General features: G+C 38.1%; 1 protein-coding gene across 1 annotated transcript in view; it reads right to left on the bottom strand.

The window, feature by feature from the left end:
- Positions 1-16,734, bottom strand: part of nfkb1 (nuclear factor of kappa light polypeptide gene enhancer in B-cells 1) — a 49,523-nt gene that overhangs the window by 30,476 nt on the left and 2,313 nt on the right. The window contains exons 3-5 of the mRNA XM_067598217.1: positions 16,398-16,479; positions 11,202-11,242; positions 6,737-6,835 (exon numbers count right to left, since the gene is read on the bottom strand). Coding sequence (XP_067454318.1) covers positions 6,737-6,835; positions 11,202-11,242; positions 16,398-16,479 — 222 coding nt within the window. The remainder of the gene's footprint in view (positions 1-6,736; positions 6,836-11,201; positions 11,243-16,397; positions 16,480-16,734) is intronic.

Below are 16,734 nucleotides of genomic sequence, written 5' to 3'. Positions count from 1 at the left end.
GGGGGAAATGAAGCTGATGAATGTTTGAGTGATGTTGTCTATCTAGTCACTGCTAATCAATACAGAGTATTAGTGAGTGATCAGCTTTATCCTGATGGGAGTGGTCTCTTCCATGACGCCGATCAATGAGTTTGATGAGGATTAAATGAATCATACGTTATGACCTTCACAGTCACCACATCTCAACCCAGCTGACGTGTTAGACAGCGCTCTCCATCATCATCATCATCATCATCACCACCACATGAGAAAGATCTTTCTGAAGAATGATGAAGAGTTCAGAGACTGTAGGATCAATAAGGAGGAGCTGTGAAGATGTTCTGGTGGTCAAACATCTTTATGTTGGTTTTTCCTTTAATGTGTCACCGTCTGTGATGAAGCTTTGTGTTTTCTGGTGGTTTTAAAGGATAAACTGGTGTTTGACATCATTTAAAAACTTACACTCACTATGTTTTACCTGATTCTAGTCAGATATATATATATATATATATATATATATATATATATAGCAGATTTAACACCAGTTAACACCAGTTCCAAGTTAGTGTTGTGAATGTTAGTGGTGGGATTAAACTCTGGTTTATATTTCTGTTACATAATGTGCTTTATTTTAGCAATGCAGCTGGAGAATATTACAATAAACTTTTAGTTTTTATTTATATAGGTTTGTTATTGGTATTAGCTATCCATTAATGCACTATCTGATAATTATGAAGCTGCTCTAAACAGCATAAACACTTAATACACCTGGTTGTTACTGTTATTACTGTTATTAACGTCGTCTGTTGTCTTATTTAAAACTGTCCTGCAGTAACAGCAGCGTCCTGTAAGACGTAGCGTCGACTTATTACCACTGATACAAGCTGCTCGTTAGTTTCTGTTATGGTTAAATATTAACAGTCCTGTTGTATTAGATGAACGGTAATAGTTTTATTAAAGCCTGATACACGATAGAAGACTTTACTGTGTTAGATATCGTCAGCTAACGCCCACATATACATATATATGTCTATATCTATAAGCTAACACCAGTCACTCAGTAAGACACCTGCCCAGTCCTCCACTGGTTCTCCTCTGAGTTCATCCAGTCTGTTCCTGGTTTCATCATAATAAGGCTGCGGTCCATCACACACGTATCAATAAACATTTACAACCTCTTCAATGTTAGAACTGACCTTGATATAAATTCATTTCTTACTGGTTAACTGGAACGCTCTCCCTTCTGTTACATCACTTCCTGTTTGTTTGGTTTTTTTAGATGTGGAAGTAAAATTCTCTCCAGAAGTCACTGTAGTTTATATATATTTAAGTATATTTCATGTAAATCTAGTTCTTGCATCATTTTTCTACACATTGATCAACTAATCGCCGACTATATTGATTTTTTAAGAAAAAAAATGTCCATTTTCTCTTATTCCAGCTCCTTAAATGTGATGATTTTCTGGTTTTTCACCATTTTCTGACATTTTATGGACCAAACGACTAATCCATTAATGGAGAAAATAATCAACAGATGAATCAATAATGAAAACAGTCGTTAGTTACAGAACTATGAAGCGTCATCAGCTCAAAAAAACCTCTGCAGAAAACTAATAATTTATCAGATTTTCGCATATTTCCGATTGTTTTTGTTTTCCCTGCTGCGAGTGACGTCCTCTCATCATCATCATCATCATCATCATCATCATCCCACTGGTCCAACCAGAATAACAGGAGGGGTTTTCCCACTCTGCAGCCTCGGCATGCAAACAACGTGCAGGCAGCATCTATCCGACACGGCCCAGAGAATAAACACAGACGCACACTAAGCTTTCCTGGTTTGTTCTGATGATCTCGTCTGATACCTGACAGACACATTTCCATCTTATCGGGCCGTTAAATTCTTTGAATTGTTTAAAACGAATATATATAAAAAAAGATTTGTTTTGCTTGCTGCAGCTCGTTATCTCCACCGCATCATTTTTATGTTTTTATTTCTTTTATCCAAGAAAATTCAGCCAAAATGTTTCATCATCGTCATCATCATCATCATCATCATCATCCAGGTAATTTCCAGGTGAATCATCCACATCAAATGTGTCCAGTTCATACTAACAACCTGCCTCTTATTAAAATACTGTTACTGCTAAACAAAATGATCCAAAAATAAAGAAGAATTCCCCCTTTTTTATTTCTTTTCAAGCCCTTTTTTTCTAGACAACTCTGAGAAAATGAATGATCTCACGTCACTGGCAGGATGTTTTCTCAACACTTAAGATGAACATTTGTTGAGGTGTTAAAAAATGTGGATCATTTCTATTGAACTTTATGGTTTTATTATAAGTAAAGTGCAGCGAAGGCATTGAGCAGAGGCAAGCAGACGGGCTGCAGCAGCAGGAATCTGGGGATTTCCCGTTTTCTCTGGTTTGGTCGGAACATGTGGGAGCGTCAGACTCCAAACTAAACATCAACAGAAACAACATGACGTGAAATTTAAGCTGCTGTATACATTCGACAGACTGAGCTGCAGCGGCTAAACACAGCGACTGGCTTCTGTCAGGAATGAACTTGGAATTTTAACATTAATTAATTCAACTTCCTCCTCTGAGCAGACTTCAGGAGATGCGAGCAGCCTGAATGAAGGTTGTTTCAGCTCATTCTTGTCTGTGTTTCCACCACATCTGAAGAAGTGTGGAAATTAGGCAAATGAGACCCCGTGACAGATTAAAAGAGAAGTGGAGACATTTGAAACTCCGTTTTCACACATGAGGAAACAACAACAACATTGTGATTCTGTTGTTTTTTGTATTTACTGTTGCGTGACTCTGCTGTTTCAGTCAGATTATAACGAGTGAATGAAAAGAAGAAACGCAGAAGAGGAAAAGCAGACTGAAAACTCTAGTAGACGACCTGCTGATGATTATTTATTTCTGTTTTAGAAAGTAAACATCATGGAGCAGCCTGGTGCTCATCTCTATCTCTATCTCTCTCTCCTTGTTTCCTGTCTGCCTCTCTGCTGCCTGCTGTCCAATAAAGGCAAAAAAAAAATAATTTAAAAACAAAAAAAAAGAAAGCAAACGTCATGAAACACTCTGGTATCGTCCTCTCCGAGCGGTAACTACCATGTCTTGAGGCTACAGCAAATGTGGAAGTAACTTAAAGATGACATATTCTGTACATTTCCAGCTCTATATTAATATTCTGGGGCTCTACTGGAATATCTTTGCATGATTTCCAGTTAAAAACTCCTTATTTATCTTCTACTGGTCCTTTATGCAGCCCCTCAGTTCAGCCTCTGTCTGAAACAGGCCGTTTTAGCTCCTGTCTCTTTAAGGCCCCGCCTCCTGATGAGCCCACTCTGTTCTGATTGGTCAGCTTTCAGGAAGCTTCCTCCGGCTCCGGAGGCTACGTAAACAAACTATAGTAGCAGGATTTCACTTCTTCTTCTCCTTCTTTACTCCAAATGTCAACTTCTCAAATCCATCCGTACATGTTGGAGCTGAACAACACATGGAAACACCTTAGCAACCACCTCAGCAACCACCACAGCAACCACCATAGCAACCAAGGCTACAGAACGGACGGCTGTTTATGAGCATGTGCAACAATCAATCAATCAATCAATCAATCAATTTTTATTTATATAGCGCCAAATCACAACAAAAGTCATCTCAAGGCACTTTTCACAGGTCAAGACCGTACTCTTTAATTTACAGAGACCCAACAATTCCCCCATGAGCAGCACTTGGTGAAAGCGCCGACGTCATCTCGTCAGCAAGGAAACGAAGCGTCAGGCAGGTTGAAGCCCTGACTCTTGACTTGCAGGCAGCATTTCTACATACGTTCACCTCAAGTTCCTGAACTTTGAGCATGTTTGACATCAGACATCAGAACAGGATATAAATAACAGGAAACTATTAAACGCTCAATATGTCTTCTTTAAAGTACAATCCTACCAACGGCACTAGATGCTCTGACTGACTCAACTTCTGTCTAGAAATACGGAGTCAATCATTGTTTCCAACGAGTCATTCTGGTCTCAATCTCTATATTCAGGCGCTCTAATGAGTGAGCTGGTGGTCATTCTGGAAATTATTGCTCCATTAATAAGATTTGGAGACTTACAGCAGCTTTGATGTCTGCTGTGTGGGTGTTGATTGACGGCTGTGATTGACAGGTGGCTCCAGGACTCTCTCCTCGGCTCCAGGACTCACACTGAGACCGGGTCCACACTGAGACCAGGTCCACACTGAGACCAGGTCCACACTAAGCCGGCTACATTCATAAACACATATTCTTCTCTCCGTTTTGTTCTCTCCGTTCAGACTAAAACGGCTTTTCCAAAACATCGTCCAGAGTTTGTAAATGTGAAAACGTCGGCTTGGTGTTGTAGTGTGAACGCTGTCATATCACTGACAGAACAGATGGTGGCAGCAGCGCGGCGTTTCATTGGAAGAGGAAGAAGAAACAACAACAACAACATTGGCGGACGGCTTAAACGGAGTTAGACGTAGTCATCGACCACCTTTCTCTGCTGTTGGAATCTGCTGCAATAAACTAAATGGAAACAGTACACTGTTTCTTCTTCGCTGGTTTTCTGTGTCTGACTCGCTCATCTGTCCTCTGCACATGCCCAGTAGGAGGAGAATTGCCCGTCTTGGCGTTTTAATGTAGACGGAGGTATTTACAGAAACGAGCTGCAGCTCTGATGTAACCGACAGGTGACGTCACACGTCGCTGTGCCAGCTTTATATACAGTCTGTGGTCTTCTTCTGTGGTCTTTTAAAACAAGTCCTGAAGCCTAACTTTGTTTTAACATTAATAAACAACAGTAAATGTCTTGTTCCGTGTCCTAATATCTACATTAGACTTTAGGGCTGAAACTAACAATTATTTTCATTAGTGATTAATCTGTCAATTATTTTCTCGAATAATAAATTAGTTGTTTGGTCAAGAAAATGTCAGAAAACAGTGAAACATGTCGATCAGTTTTCTCAAAGTTCAAGACGACGTCCTCAGATGTTTTGTTTTGTCCACAACTCAAAGTTTACTGTCATAGAGACTAAAGAAACCAGAAAATATTCACATTTAACAAGCTGGAATCTTTGACAGAAGTGACAGAATCTTTTTTTTCTTAAAAAATGACTCAAAATGATTAATTGATTATAAAATAGTTTGCGATTAATTTAATTGTCTGCAACTAATTGATTAATTGACTTCTTCCCTGTTTTATGAATGAAGCAGTGCACAGCTGCAGTCTGTGTGTTTGACCAATCAGTGACAGCCAGCGCTGTAAACCCCGCCCCTAAAGTTCCTCAACTTTTGGACAGTAAAACTTGTCCGGAGCAGCTTCTCACATCTGGAACTCTCCTGCAGGAACTCAACACACTGAAAACTATCTGATGAGTTTGAGTTTTCAGACAGCAGTGAGGAGCAGTGTTTCCCAACCTCAACGTGGCTTCAAACTGACAAAACTGTGTTAGACTTTTAGAAGCAGTAAGAAGGGAAAACCCTGTTTGATAGAAAAGCTTTTGTTCAAAAAGCTGCATGAAACAATATAAGAGTGGAAGTTGCAGTCGTCATAGTTTCTGCTTTTAGCTTGTGACAAACCGACCGAGGATGATGTATTCGTGTTGAGTTCATATCTGTGTCCGTCTATTTGCATGATCTGTGGTCATTCTGAGTAAAACCACAAAGACAACTACAAAAAACCAACCCGCCTTCATTCTAAGAGTCAGCTCTTCACTCTGCAGGAAACTCTCGTATTTCCTCTGCTGTTGCTGCACCACTCCGCGTTTAGTGCTCTAATTCTTCTCTGTGCAGCAAATGCTTTCTATCACTTCCTGCATATTATTTTTAGCCTCATAATTTTACTCTGGAATGCCGCCGCCGTCGGTCCGGCTTCAAGATCGACTGTTTCGCTCTTTAACATCAAACAGGGCGAGTCAGCTGACTCTGATCCTGCAGGTGCAGATCAGAAACCTGCTGCTGCAGCTTCACAGTTCAACATGAGGCTGTTTGACATCACAGACAGTAACTAAGTACATTTACTCAAGTACTGTACTTTAGTACAATTTTGAGGTACTTGTACTTTACTTGAGTATTTCCATGTGATGCTACTTTATACTTTCTACTCCACTACATTTATTTAACAGCTTCAGTTACTTTTCAAACAGATTTGTGTATCAGAACTTTGTTTTTTCTTCTTTCCTCTCCCATTAATCATCTCACCACCCCTCAGATTTATCTGCTGACCCTTTGGAGGGGCCCGACCCCTAGGTTGGGAACCACTGGACTAAACTAGCTAACTGTATATAAAGTAGTGTAAACTAGCTCCACCTCCAGCAGCTACAACAGTAACATGCTGCTCTAACACTGATGCTTCACTATTAATAATCTAATGATGTCATATATAATAATATATCAGTCAGAGGGACCAAACCACTACTTTTACTGCAATACTTTAACTACATCAAGCTCATAATACTTATGTACTTTTACTATAGAAGGATTTTTCATTCAGGACTTTTACTTCTAGTGGAGTATTTTTACTTTGTGTATTGGTACTTTTACTGCAGTAAAGTATCTGAGTACTTCTTCCAGTACTGCAGAAAAGAATGTAAACATCTTTATATTCACCCTGATTGAAGCCTTTTCTGAAACATGTCACACCACAAAGAGACGACACACAGGTTTAAGTGGAAGTTGGCGACTCAGTGTAGAGTTTGACGGCAGGCTGACAGACAGGAAGTGTTACCTTGACGGTGGGGTAGGTCTTCCTGTTCTTCTCGCTGGAGGCTCCCGGCAAGCCGCCGTGAGATGGACCTTCACAGCCATACCTGAACCTGAAGCCACGCTGAGAGACAGAAACACACACTGTAATACACATTTACACGTTCACAGTGATAAACAGAATCAATCAGCTGATAATTAGTTATTGGAGATATATTGGTATCAATATGTCAGCAGAGAAATGTCAAAGATATGTTTGAGGTCATTTAGAGACTGTATCTCCATTAAAATAGTAAAAACTGTAAACGGTAAACAAAGTCACTAAACTGTAAACAAAGTCGCTAAACTGTAAATAAAGTCACTAAACTGTAAACAAAGTCGCTAAACTGTAAACAAAGTCACTAAACTGTAAACAAAGTCGCTAAACTGTAAATAAATTGACTAAACTGTAAACAAAGTCACCAAACTGTAAACAAAATGAATAAACTGTAAATAAATTGACTAAACTGTAAACAAAGTGACTAAACTGTAAACAAAGTGAATAAACTCTAAATAAAGTGACTGAACTGTAAACAAAGTCGCTAAACTGTAAACAAAGTCACCAAACTGTAAACAAAGTGAATAAACTGTAAATAAAGTGAATAAACTGTAAATAAAATCACTAAACTGTAAACAAAGTCACTAAACTGTAAACAAAGTGAATAAACTCTAAATAAAGTGACTAAACTGTAAACAAAGTCACTAAACTGTAAATAAAGTCACTAAACTGTAAACAAAGTCACCAAACTGTAAACAAAGCGACTAAACTGTAAATAAAGTCACCAAACTGTAAACAAAGTCACTAAACTGTAAATAAAGTCACCAAACTGTAAACAAAGTCACTAAACTCTAAATAAAGTGACTAAACTGTAAATAAAGTCACTTAACTGTAAATAAAGTCACTAAATAGTAAACAAAGTCACTAAACTGTAAACAAAGTCACCAAACTGTAAACAAAGTCACTAAACTGTAAATAAAGTGTATAAAGTGTAAATAAAGTCACTAAACTGTAAACAAAGTCACTAAACTGTAAATAAAGTCACCAAACTGTAAATAAAGTGACTAAACTGTAAACAAAGTGACTAAACTGTAAACAAAGTGAATAAACTCTAAATAAAGTGACTAAACTGTAAACAAAGTGACTAAACTGTAAATAAAGTCACTAAACTGTAAACAAAGTCCCCAAACTCTAAATAAAGTCACTAAACTCTAAATAAAGTGACTAAACTGTAAACAAAGTCACTAAACTGTAAATAAAGTCACTAAACTGTAAACAAAGTGACTTAACTGTAAACAAAGTGACTTAACTGTAAACAAAGCGACTAAACTGTAAACAAAGCGACTAAACTGTAAACAAAGCGACTAAATTGTAAATAAAGTGACTTAACTGTAAACAAAGTGACTAAATTGTAAACAAAGTGACTAAACTGTAAACAAAGCGACTAAACTGTAAATAAAGTGACTAAACTGTAAACAAAGTGACTAAACTGTAAACAAAGTGAATAAACTCTAAATAAAGTGACTAAACTGTAAACAAAGTGACTAAACTGTAAATAAAGTCACTAAACTGTAAACAAAGTCCCCAAACTCTAAATAAAGTCACTAAACTCTAAATAAAGTGACTAAACTGTAAACAAAGTCACTAAACTGTAAATAAAGTCACTAAACTGTAAACAAAGTGACTTAACTGTAAACAAAGTGACTTAACTGTAAACAAAGCGACTAAACTGTAAACAAAGCGACTAAATTGTAAATAAAGTGACTTAACTGTAAACAAAGTGACTAAATTGTAAACAAAGTGACTAAACTGTAAACAAAGCGACTAAACTGTAAATAAAGTGACTAAACTGTAAACAAAGTGACTAAATTGTAAACAAAGTGACTAAATTGTAAACAAAGTCACTAAACTGTAAACAAAGTGACTAAACTGTAAACAAAGCGACTAAATTGTAAATAAAGTGACTAAACTGTAAACAAAGTGACTAAACTGTAAACAATGTGAATAAACTCTAAATAAAGTGACTAAACTGTAAACAAAGTCACTAAACTGTAAATAAAGTCACTAAACTGTAAACAAAGTCACTAAACTGTAAACAAAGTGACTTAACTGTAAACAAAGCGACTAAACTGTAAACAAAGCGACTAAATTGTAAATAAAGTGACTTAACTGTAAACAAAGTGACTAAATTGTAAACAAAGTGACTAAACTGTAAACAAAGCGACTAAATTGTAAATAAAGTGACTAAACTGTAAACAAAGTGACTAAATTGTAAACAAAGTGACTAAACTGTAAACAAAGTCACTAAACTGTAAACAAAGTGACTAAACTGTAAATAAAGTCACTAAACTGTAAACAAAGTGACTAAACTCTAAATAAAGTGACTAAACTGTAAATAAAGTCACTAAACTGTAAACAAAGTCACTAAACTGTAAATAAAGTCACCAAACTGTAAATAAAGTCACCAAACTGTAAACAAAGTGACTAAACTGTAAATAAAGTCACCAAACTGTAAACAAAGTCACTAAACTGTAAACAAAGTCACTAAACTGTAAATAAAGTCACCAAACTGTAAACAAAGTGACTAAACTGTAAATAAAGTCACCAAACTGTAAACAAAGTCACTAAACTGTAAATAAAGTGACTAAATTGTAAACAAAGTCACTAAACTGTAAATAAAGTCACTAAACTGTAAACAAAGTCACCAAACTGTAAACAAAGTGACTAAACTGTAAACAAAGTCACCAAACTGTAAACAAAGTCACTAAACTGTAAATAAAGTGACTAAACTGTAAACAAAGTCACTAAACTGTAAATAAAGTCACTAAACTGTAAATAAAGTGACTAAACTGTAAACAAAGTGACTAAACTGTAAACAAAGTCACTAAACTGTAAACAAAGTCACCAAACTGTAAATAAAGTGACTAAACTGTAAACAAAGTGACTAAACTGTAAACAAAGCGACTAAATTGTAAACAAAGTGACTAAACTGTAAACAAAGTCACTAAACTGTAAATAAAGTCACCAAACTGTAAATAAAGTGACTAAACTGTAAACAAAGTCACTAAACTGTAAATAAAGTCACCAAACTGTAAACAAAGTGACTAAACTGTAAATAAAGTCACCAAACTGTAAACAAAGTCACTAAACTGTAAATAAAGTGACTAAATTGTAAACAAAGTCACTAAACTGTAAATAAAGTCACTAAACTGTAAACAAAGTCACCAAACTGTAAACAAAGTCACTAAACTGTAAATAAAGTGACTAAACTGTAAACAAAGTCACTAAACTGTAAATAAAGTCACTAAACTGTAAACAAAGTCACTAAACTGTAAATAAAGTCACCAAACTGTAAATAAAGTGACTAAACTGTAAACAAAGTGACTAAACTGTAAACAAAGCGACTAAATTGTAAACAAAGTGACTAAACTGTAAACAAAGTCACCAAACTGTAAATAAAGTCACTAAACTGTAAATAAAGTCACCAAACTGTAAACAAAGTCACTAAACTGTAAACAAAGTCACTAAACTGTAAATAAAGTCACCAAACTGTAAACAAAGTCACTAAACTGTAAATAAAGTCACTAAACTGTAAACAAAGTCACTAAACTGTAAATAAAGTGACTAAACTGTAAACAAAGTGACTAAATTGTAAATAAAGTCACTAAACTGTAAACAAAGTGACTAAATTGTAAACAAAGTGATTGTAATAATAAGGTTTTCTTTTAAACAGTAAACATGTCTGTTGCTTTATTATTTATTTACTATGTGACATCAGGAACACTGAGGACAGGTGAGTGACAGGTGAGTGACGGGTGAGTGACAGGTGACTGACGGGTGAGTGACAGGTGAGTGACAGTTGAGTGACGGGTGAGTGACGGGTGAGTGACGGGTGAGTGACGGGTGAGTGACAGGTGAGTGACGGGTGAGTGACGGGTGACTGACGGGTGAGTGGCAGGTGAGTGACGGGTGAGTGACGGGTGAGTGACGGGTGAGTGACAGGTGACTGACGGGTGAGTGACGGGTGACTGACGGGTGACTGACGGGTGAGTGACAGGTGACTGACAGGTGAGTGACAGGTGAGTGACGGGTGAGTGACAGGTGAGTGACAGGTGAGTGACAGGTGACTGACGGGTGAGTGACAGGTGAGTGACAGGTGACTGACGGGTTAGTGACAGGTGAGTGACAGGTGACTGACGGGTTAGTGACAGGTGAGTGACAGGTGACTGACAGGTGAGTGACAGGTGACTGACGGGTGAGTGACAGGTGAGTGACAGGTGACTGACGGGTTAGTGACAGGTGAGTGACAGGTGACTGACAGGTGACTGACAGGTGACTGACAGGTGAGTGACAGGTGACTGACGGGTGAGTGACAGGTGAGTGACAGGTGAGTGACAGGTGACTGACAGGTGAGTGACGGGTGACTGACAGGTGAGTGACAGGTGAGTTTTACCTGCTTCGGCTGCTCGAGGATCTGCAGGAAGGGTCCGTCCACTGAAACACACACACACACATATAATTATGTATTATATATTTAAAACAGTTACAGCCCTGAAACAAAACCATAAACTGCTGCTGATTACTTCTCATTCTAATATAAATAAAATCGATTTGACTTCAGTACTTTAGTTAGTTAGTTTCATTATTGATCAATCTGCCAATTATTCTCTCAATGTAAATCATAATTAAATCAGTGCCAGTAACGGGTCTCGTTTAGTTCGACCATCAGTTTCCTGTCGAGTGTGACGGAGGAAACTCACAGTGGAGAAGCTAAAAAATGAACTAAAACGATTGATCGATGACCGAATTTGTCACCGATCATCTTTCCATAAATGAATCGACTAATCGGTGCAGCTTTATGAAAGGCAATGAAGTCATTCAAATCCAAAGGATTAATCGATTTATCAATTAATCAATCAAAGGAAAATTCATCAGCAACTATTCTGATAATCGATTATTAGTTCAGGTAATTCTTTTAATGAAACATTTGATGGTTTCAGGTTCTTGATTGATTGATTGATTGCTTGCTTACATGATAGTAAATTGATTATATTCAGGTTTTTGACTGTTTATTGTACAAAAAAGACATTAATGTTTCCTGATGTTTTATAGATTAAACATCAATCAGATCAATCACTAATGAAAATGATGATTAGTTGCTGCTTTAGTAGATTTGCATATTTCTAGTGTAGAAGTGTAAATCAGACACTCTGAGTTGTTGGAAGGTGGATTTTTTTTCCTCTTTTGACTCAGAGAGAGGAAACATCTGGCGGACTGTTCCTTTAACTGAGCTCATATATGTTTATAGTGACATAAAGAACATAGAAATCCCATTAAAGGACTGGTTTTAAACCAGCACTGTAATCATTCCTCCTGTTCATACTGGATATTAAAACATCCTTCAAATGTGCTTTAATGGAAGTGATGGAGGATAAAATCCACAGAGTGTCCACACAGTCATTTAAAAGTAGAAGTGAAGGTTATATGAGTCTTCATCAGTGTGAGTTCGTCATATCATGTCTGACACATTTACAGTCTAAACGCTTGTTTTAAGACACATCAGAAATATTGAACGTGTCCTTTAGAGAGTCTCTCTGTGGGAACAGTCAGCTGACCCGGTCTGCTGCTGCTGCTGCAGTAGCTGCAACATCCTGCCTTCTGACAGCTGCAGCCACTTCCTCCCCCACCACCACCATCATCATCATCATCATCATCATTATCATCATCATCACTCTATAACTCGCTCAACAACCACAGCTGCAGTCAGCTGATCCACGCTGCCAGTCTTCACACAAGAAAGACCGACACGAATCAAATATGAGGTGGAATATAACCGGACTTTAACCCTTTAGAACCGGGCTGAACGTCAGTCAGAGCAGAATCAAAGCGTCTGATTGGTTGGATTTCTGGTCATCTGTCTGCAGTTTGAGCAGCTCTGAGATCAGATTTCCATCATGTCTGCTGTTATAAACTGTAGTCTCTTCTTCTTATTAGATTTGGTCAACTTTTAATGTTTTTAATTGAACTTGACTTCCAGACATCTGCAGCTCTGTAGTACTAAACTGAAAATCAAGAAAGCATCTGCACACTCAAATCTGTGCAAGAATCATAAAAGATGCTTTTTCATTCAGATTGTTCATTCAGTTTGCCGTTTGGTGCTGAGCAGGTAGTGTTCAGTGGCTTTTTACAGCCTTTTCTCTGAAAACGACGCTATGAGACGCTGAGAGTGAACCAGAACAGTAAAGTTGCAGCCGGACAGATAAACAACGAGCTGAAACTCACTATAAAGCTCCGTAAAGCCGAGAGGAGCTGCAGAGTCTCTGATAATTCTCTGCAGCTTCATCGATGACTCATTGTCATTTTTTCACACATCGTTTTATAAATATACTGATTAAAGCCATATTAAAAGCTATGAGAAATACTTTATTTTTCATGGTTTCCATCCAGCTCGGGTTGAGTAACAGCAGCTGTAACATGTCAGCCTGTAACCTCTGCAGATGATCCAGAACGCAGCACGACATCACACATCACCCTGCTGTTCATCTCCCTCCACTGGTTCCCAGTTGCTGCCTATAAAACAGCAACTAAAACAGCTCCCGCCTACCTGAACTCCCTCATCCAGGTCTACACTCCACCAATGAAAAGGCGCCTGGTACCTCAACAGGACCCTGAGTCTCTAGCTGGACTCTTCTCCTCTGTAGATCCCTGCTGGTGGATCTAAAAGTCTAAAAGACTGAAGACCAGCCTGTTGGCAGCTTCATCCTATCAGACTTGAACTCAGCTTCATGTTTCTTACTGGTCTTCTTCTCTCCTGACTGGTTCCCTGCTGGTGTTGAATCAGCTCTCAGATAAAAGCATCTGCTAAATGAATCTTATCTCCTCATTTAAGTCATAATTATCTTATTTTTATACTGTAGTGTGTGTTTTTATAATACTTTCCTTTAGTTACTTGTGTTTATTTCGAGCACCAAAACATTTGTGGAGGAGCTGATGATGAATCACACACATTACTCACATGTAAATGTAAAGAGGAGATACTTTCCCCTCATCCTACACATCCTCCTCATCTTCAACCTTCAGCTCAGTTATCTTTACCTCAGAATAACGTCGTCTGGACACAAACAGGGAAGTGAGAGCAGAGAGTCACCACAGAGGACCGGCTACCGACACGTCACGAAACTCCTCTTTCACTTTACCTTCAACACACAACCTTTTTTTTTTTTTTTTTTACACACATTCGTTTTCCCAAAAAGAAAGTTTCAGGTGCTTTTTTCTCCCCCTTGAAGCCGTGAAGCAGAGAGCAGGAAACTTTGGCTGCGTTTCATTAGTAGTTCCACTTCCCCTCGTCGACTTCACCCTCGGCCTCGTGTTACGTAACAGCAGGCGTCACACGGAGGAGCGGAGGGATTTAAATGGATTCATTGTGTTCAGTAGTTTAAATCCCATAATAACATAAACAATCAGTGTGTTATAATGTGTGGCCTCACGTTAGTAACATCACTATGATGCTGCAGTAACACTGATGATCTGGATGTAAATAATTCATTAATTTATTCCACAACGAGACAAAAACTGAGCTTCAACATGTTTCCTCTGATTATCTGGATGTTGTTACTTTTAACACTTGTAGATTGTTTACAGATGTTGTTTTTGTTTGTTTTGCGATCACAAACATCTGTTTTAACCACCGCGGCTTGTTGACGTCGCGTCCAACAATGATGTGAAACAGCAACGTGTGGCAGTCATCGCTGACTGATCGCCGCTGACTGATCGCCGCCGACCGATCTCCGCCAACCGATCACCGCTGACCGATCACCGCCGACCGATCGCTGCCGACCAATCACCGCTGACCAATCACCGCCGACCGATCTCCGCCAACCGATCACCGCTGACCGATCACCGCCGACCGATCGCTGCCGACCGATCACCGCCAACCAATCACCGCTGACTGATCACCGCCAACCAATCACCACTAACCGATCGCCGCCAACCGATCACCGCCGACCGATCGCCGCCGACCAATCACCACCAACCAATCACCACCAACCGATCGCCACCAACTGATCACCGCTGACAGATCACCGTTGATGACTCGCTTCCTCAGAGGGTCAATCTCATAAAGTTCACTTGAGTTTTCCAGAGAAATGGAAACGACGTGTGTCATGGCGGGGATTCCCCCCCCCCGAGAGGAAGTCAATGAGGGCATGTAGAACGACTAATGAAACGCAGCTCTGCTCCACATGCTGACAGCAGCTGTTTCTCCCAAAATACAACTGAGCTGCGTGTTTACAGCAGAACTGATGGTTTCTAATGATCCTCTGGACCAGAACCGTCGGCTTCATTACATCCAGACCCGAACCCGTCGCTCCACGGACACATTCAATCACTATTTCTCATTAGGATATTTATTTGAGGAAAGATGTCAAAGAATTGGTTTCAGCTTCTAAATGTGAATATTTGATATTTTTCTTTGTCATAAACGATGTAAACTGAGGTTTGAAGACGTCGCTTTAAGCTCTGAGACATTATGACGAGTATGTTTCACTATTTTCTGACATTTCATAGACAGAAAGATGAATCAATAATGAAAATAATAGAAAATAATTGAGCTGAAACTTGAATGTTGGATCTGATTGATCTGATTATTGAAGTTATGATAACACTGTTCTCTCCTACAGCTGCAACGTTAGATGATTTATAGATTAGTCGATCGGCAACTGTGTTGATAATCAATAAATCGCTTTGAGTCATTTTTTAAGAACAAAAGTCCAGATTCTCTGATTGCAGTTTGTTAAATGTGAATATTTTCTGGTTTCTTTAATCTCTCTGACAAAACAAGACATTTTCTGACATTTTATGGACCAAACGACTGATCGATTAATCAAGAAAATAATCAACAGATGAATCAATAATGAGGATTTGCTGCTTTTCTTCGTCATATTAAACAGTAACACACATTAAACTGTTGGTCAGAACAAAAACAAACACTTTGGTAAAGAGTAAAAAACATTTTTCTGACATTTTATATAGAAAATGTTTTCTTGATTAATAGAGAAAATAATCAGATATTGATAATGTTCTCTGCTCGTTTGATATCGTTGCTCATTAAACATCTTTAGTGATCTGAAGGATCAGCTTATTGACTTGATGATTAATCAGAAAAAATATTGACATTTTTGTTTACAACAGAAAATAAAGCTGCAGCTGTGATCAGTTTTTCACTGTTTTGGTATAAAATATATATTACAAGATATTCTGTAGCGGTACAATGAACGATTATTATTCTTTACTTGATTAATCAGTTCATTGTTTTATATAAAAACAGCCGTCAGAGTCGAAGGTTTCAGTCTAAAACTAAAAACATTCAGTTTATTATCATGTTCATCACAGAATAGATTCAAATCTTCACATTTAAGAAGCTGAAACCAGATAATGTTACTAATATTTGGCAGTTTTGTTTAAAAAAAAAAAAAGGTAAAAATGATGATTCAATTATCAAAATAGTTCCTGAGTAATTTTCTGTCAATCAACTAATTGATTAATGGACTGATTGTTGCAGCTCTAACGTTCTGTGTGTGTGTGTGTGTGTGTGTGTGTGTGTGTGTGTGTGTGTGTGTGTGTGTGTGTGTGAACAGGAAGTGGCTCTCACCTGTCCGCAGAGACGACGTCTGAGATATGGCAGGAAAATGTTGATATTCCCACCCAGCGTCCATCATCAGATTCTCAAAGATCTGACGGAGAGAAAGACGAACACGATGAGAAAAATCTGTTCACAACAAACACTCAACGTACAAACTGATCTTCATTATTAACTCATCTGATTATCTAAAGTGTTTTCTTAATTAACTAATTAGTTGTTTGGTTTATAAAATGTCAGAAAATGGTGATAAATGTTGATCAGTGTTTCATGAAGCTGAAGACGACGTCCTCAAATGTCCAAAAACACAAAGATCTTCAGTTTTCTGTCATAGAAACTAAAGAAACCA

The sequence above is a fragment of the Thunnus thynnus genome, chromosome 9 (genome assembly GCF_963924715.1).
Source record: "Thunnus thynnus chromosome 9, fThuThy2.1, whole genome shotgun sequence".
NCBI classification, from domain to species: Eukaryota; Metazoa; Chordata; class Actinopteri; order Scombriformes; family Scombridae; genus Thunnus; species Thunnus thynnus.
This window is presented reverse-complemented; position numbering and strand designations above follow the sequence as displayed.